At 36.6% G+C, this 5,341-nt stretch overlaps 1 protein-coding gene across 2 annotated transcripts; it reads right to left on the bottom strand.

Annotated features, from left to right (window-relative positions):
* Positions 1-1,975: 1,975 nt before the first annotated feature.
* IZUMO3 (IZUMO family member 3) lies at positions 1,976-4,835 on the bottom strand. Of its 2 annotated transcripts, XM_064376220.1 has the most exons (7): positions 4,361-4,835; positions 4,150-4,224; positions 3,911-4,000; positions 3,682-3,699; positions 3,149-3,229; positions 2,635-2,725; positions 1,976-2,358 (listed from the first exon to the last, which is right to left on the bottom strand). In XM_064376220.1, exons 1-7 carry the CDS (start codon positions 4,590-4,592, stop codon positions 2,220-2,222), a joined length of 726 nt encoding a protein of 241 aa, XP_064232290.1. In that variant the 5' UTR covers positions 4,593-4,835; the 3' UTR covers positions 1,976-2,219. The 2 variants fall into 2 exon arrangements, with proteins under 2 accessions (XP_064232290.1, XP_012305463.2); XM_012450040.2 differs by lacking the exon at positions 3,682-3,699 and having other exon boundaries at positions 2,206-2,358; positions 4,361-4,620.
* Between the last annotated feature and the right edge of the window lie 506 nt (positions 4,836-5,341).

The following is a 5,341-nucleotide window of genomic DNA, read 5'->3' as shown; positions in this document are numbered from 1 at the left end:
AAATTTATTAAGTAGCTGATTATAGAGTGAATATGCAAAAATAAATGGGCTTTTATTTTATGTGATATGGATAAAATAGACTTAGAGTGGTTAGATGTATAGATAGCTAAAACAACACCTTAAATATTCAACTGACAAATGATAGCTTTGAGGAAAAATACATTTGCAAATAGAGATGCTAGAGTTAATGTCTGTGTTATGGAAGAACATCTTTTAAATTGACAGAAAAAATTCTCAGATTAAAATTAGCAGAGTATATGACTAGGTAACTCACTTTAGGGTTAATTCAAATGTTACTGAATCATATATAAAGATGCTGACACACTAGAGGATATAAGTAAATTATCATATTAGATTGTAAAATTTAAAAGAGCTTTATTACATGTTGGTGACGGGGATGTGGCAAACATGAACAATTGGTTCATCACATTTCTAGGTACATATAACTTTCATTTTGATATCCCAATTCTGTAACATTATTTCTTATAAATAAAAGTATTAGTGCCCCCACACTATGGTGTTGTATATAACTACCAAAATAGTGAATTAGAATTACATCACTTAAAATAATTTCCACACAGTACATAACTATGAAAATCAACATGTGAAAAAGTGTTTATAATTTTTTTAATTGCAAAAAAAATGAACCATAAAGGTGCTCATGTGTATGTATGTCTATTTACTTGTAACTATTTAGGCTTGAACACAAACCCTGAAAGACCTATCCTAAATTGTTATCCAAGGTTTCCTAGGAAGGAGTGATGAGCATGGAGTAGCAGCATAGGGGAAAAGGAACAACAAGCAAATACCTTAATACCTTAATTATATACAATAAACTGTATGTAAAACAAAGTAATAAAATAAAAAAATATATAAAAGTATATAAATAAGAATTCTCAACACAAAAGTATCTTAAAATCTAGAAGGTATGTTATTCCACTTACAAATAATTATAATGAAAAAATAATATAAAGACAACAATTAAGACTGTGAATGAAGTTAATATATATCAAACAGGATATTTCATGAGATAAACATTAAATCATTGGGCAATAGTAGATGCCTGACAACAGTCCTATCTGGGAATTTTACATGAATTTCAAGTTTAGCACTTGAGAGATATCAGAGTTCAGGTCCTCATCAAGTGCATTCTCATTCATTATCTCATTAATATAAGAGCAACCATATGCTAGTGCTCAGACATGTACTATGTGTGAAAGATTTACAAATACCTGTACCCACCCCTGAAGCAGGACTCCTGTAACTATTTCCTGCTGTTAAATGATGGTGTTTATTTTCTAAAATAAGTTCCAGAATAAAAGGAAAAAAATAGGGTGAAAGTTCATGAATTTTACATTTAATGAGGCATCAGCTTTATTTTAGGCTTTGCCACATACTGTATAATCAAGAGTGTATAATGACAAAGCCACAGTAATCATCTCTCCATTTATGTTTCATAACTATATGCTGACAGCTGTCAATACTATTCAAATGGTTTGGATGATCAAAGGTCAGCCACTAGAGGAGAGGAGTTTGTCATAGCCTAGATAGAGATACTTCTGTTTACTCATCCCTAAAGCAGAAATAATAGCAATGTTACCCATAGGGCTATTTGTGAGACTTTAGATAGATAATACATGTAAAGCACTATTTAGGATGCTACACATACTAAAAAACTATTCAGTGGAAACAACCAAAATAATAAAAAAAACAACATAGATCTGGGGAAATAGTTGTGGCAAACCTCAGCTACTCAGAACTAATACTTTGGGCCTTTTTTTTCCTACGTGCGTGTGTGTGTGTGTGTGTGTGTGTAATATAATAATGAAGATGAAATGTTGTGTATTATCAAATAAAATTGTCTACATTGAACCTAATGATAAATATGAAAACAGTAACAAAACAAGTAAAAAGCAGCCTTAGAAATGTGAAAGTTATCCTAGTTACAGCCATTAATGAGAGTTATTAATGGTACATTCTTTATTATTCACTATTTTATCTTTCATGTGCATTCACACCAGCATTACTTTCTGTACAAGTCTGGCTAAATCATTTGCTCTCTCAGTACTTCCATTGTCTCGGGATATCTAGAGAAACTCTCACTTCTATTTCAGTTTTAAAATACTATGACTTTGTGACCAAGAAAGGGTTTAACTCCCAGTTTTGTACTTAGAATACTTAAGAGAATCATGAAAGACCTCTTGTCCATGTCAATGTGTTTATTTTCTGGGTCTAAAGTCTTTCTCCTCCTTCTCATCTATCTTCTCCATTAATTCTTCAACTTCGTTCTCCAAATATTCCTGTAGTGACCTTCGTATTGCCTTCATTTTCCTCCGATGAAAGATGCAAAAATAGAATCTAGAGTAGAAAAAGAAAATAATCCCGACTTCAATATCAGTAGCCCCATTCTTTAAGCCAATCATACACTGTTTTTCCCTTTGCTGGATACTTCTCCATTTCCTTTTGTTCCAACTGTTATCCCATCAAACTTTGCATTTTATTCCTGTCAATATCAATCCCAGAGTCTAAAAATGATTTCTTTTGCCTTATTTCCATTGGGGGAAGAGGCAATTTGGGCAGTCTCTTAGCAAAAGGAACACTTGACCCAGTGTTATTTGGAGCGAGGAAACTCACAGTAACATAGCACTTCCCAGTATTACAGCTGTTGCCAGCAATATGAGAAATAGAGCAATCTCTCTATTCTCAGCCTTCCTTGGATCCTCGTCTGGAAGGAGAAACAGAAAAATATGAAAGTGAGTTTTGGAGAAGAGAACTAGCTCAGGACCTTTATTCTGAATAGAAAACTCTTTTAACCTCAAACAGTTTGACCTGTTTCCTACTTCATTACTGTTCCTTGGTTATTCTGACCTTTATTACTTTTAGATTCTTAGGTTCTACAAACCTTTTGTCCTTGCTACTCCCAGCCTAATTTCTTCATTCCAAGCCCAGCCTTTTCATTTCTCAGCCTTCAGTTGATTCAGTGCCAAAGTATTTATACTGGTCAAAATTTCACCCAACACTATAGTTTTATTTTGTAACTTTATGACCTGCATTGAAAGTGCTCAACAAATATATGTTGAATAAATCGTAAGCAACCTTGTTCCTTGATCCCTGGTCCTTCAAACTTCCCTACCACAATCTTTGTTACCTCCACAGTATTCTCCTTTGAAGCATCTGCTAGTCATGTGAAGACAGGTCCAGCAATCAAGGATGGGACCTTCAATCACAGCTGATACAAAGGAGAAGAAAGGTAATCAGAAAAAAAGGCATGACATGAGGGTTCCTTAATCAGACTTTAAGCATGGAGTATTTGATCTTAAGCATTCCCAGGACTCTTAAGTGCATTCCTGTGAATTCCTTCTTCCCCTAGAAATCAAGTTTCTTGGTGGGTCAGAATCTCTTAAGTCAGATCTCCAGGAAAAAAAGGAAGCCTTGACTTGTACTGGGGCAATGAGTTGTAAACTATTTGTTAGAAGGCCTCCTATTACCTCCAAAATATGTGGAGTGTCAGATTTCATGAGCTAAATTTTGTTACCAGGTGTTATTGAGATTACCCCTTGTAACCACAGCTCTAGGAATTGGATTCCCAGTGTAACAAGTGGAAGAGATAGGGCTATATAGAGCAAAGGAGATGGGAAAATATGGGCTGAAACCTCAAGGTGTCACATGTACTGTACTCACTGCAATCTTCAGAACAAGCTGGAAGAGAATCAGAAAGTTCTAATGAGTTTTAAACCAACTAGATTTAGCCATATTTTTATCTAAGTAGCCTTTGTTTACCCTTTAAGTTTCAGTTACCTCCCCACCCTTTCTAAATAACTCTATTATGAACCTGCATTTCTCCTCTCATCCCTCATTTTCTATTCCTTTTATATAACTTCAGTGCTGTTATACAGAAAGTTTTAGTTACCAACTTCGGAAAAGTTCTTTAATGATTCTTTCAGTTTGGATTCCAGGCTTTGGCGGACCTCAAGAAGCTTGCCTTGAAAGATAAAGACACCTAAGAGGGAGTGGAAGGGGTGGCAAAAGTAGAAGTAGCTCTTCCCTTCAGAACTTGTTTCATTCTGCTTTTTTCTTTGTTTTCCCCAACCAAATTTTCTCAGGCTCGCTTGAGCAATACAAACTTTTAACATTGAAACAGCACCTCACCTTTCCATGTTTCGTTGCCCAGTTTATAAAATTCATTCTTCAGCCATGTTCTCAACTTAATGACCGTTTGAACAGCTAGAGAGTGAGGGGAAGGTACATGCAGGGGAATAATTATATCTATCCAGGAAGTTACATGGACCCAGGTGTTCTCTTCCTTGCCTCCCTTCTCCCTTTAAGCCCCCAAACTCTCAGGAACTCAAGTTTCCCTCACCCAGCAACCGAAGCATCTTGTCACTGTGGGAGACCTTGAAGGTTAAACGAATCATCTCCTGAACCTGCCGTTCAAGAAGCTGAGTTTGGCCAGGGATTTCTGAAGGTATCAGATTTGCCAGCAAGGAGCCAATATCCTCTATGAACTTGGGGTCACACTCCAAACAGCCTTTGACTTCATGGAAGGCTGCCAGGGACAGGGGCAGTAGCAGGAATAACCACAGATCACCCATTTCTTTCCCCACTCCCTGCTCCCCAACAGCAGGTTGTCCTGGCAACTAATTCACTTCGTTCCTTTTCCTTCAAAAATCCAGGAATGAGAGCCTTGTCCTGGATAGTCAGACTCTAGTTTTCCTCTGTTTCCATCCCACTATCAGGTAGTCTCATTTTTTAAAGGATCTTCAGTTGTTTACTGACTCCTAGCTTTTATCCTACAGAGAGGGAACTGCTAGATGGGGAGCCCATAGCTGAGTTCTGAGTGTAGAACACCAAGAGATAGAGAAGCCTCGAGCTCACAGAAGCAGAGTTCTGCTCAGGGAGATTCTCAGAACAAGTGTTTCTTTAGCCCTTTCCCTGACTTGCATCCTCAGGAGACTCCTAAACCCCCGCCTGACCTTCAGAGATACGTATCACCAGAGGTGGGTTGTGGAAATGATCCTATAGGACCTTAGACATTGCTTAACCCAAACGCTACTTTTACATTGGAGTTAAGAAAAGCCAAGAATATTGAGTTGCTTGGGGGTCACAGTCCCTACTGGGGGCAGTATTGTTGAGAATAAAAGAATGAGCATTTATCTAGAATAATAATTGGTAATTTTAATATACAGTAATTTATAATTCCTCAGAAATTTCAGGTTACGTTTGTCTTTAGGATAATTCCTCTAAACATGATTTGTAATCTTTTTAAAGCATTCTTCTTATAGATTGTGTGGAGTCACATGCTAGAAACAATAGTTGAGGAATATAGAGTGACGCAACCAAT

Source organism: Aotus nancymaae, unplaced genomic scaffold (assembly GCF_030222135.1).
Source record: "Aotus nancymaae isolate 86718 unplaced genomic scaffold, 86718_ANA_hifiasm-v0.15.2.pri h1tg000003l, whole genome shotgun sequence".
NCBI lineage: Eukaryota > Metazoa > Chordata > Mammalia > Primates > Aotidae > Aotus > Aotus nancymaae.
This window is presented reverse-complemented; position numbering and strand designations above follow the sequence as displayed.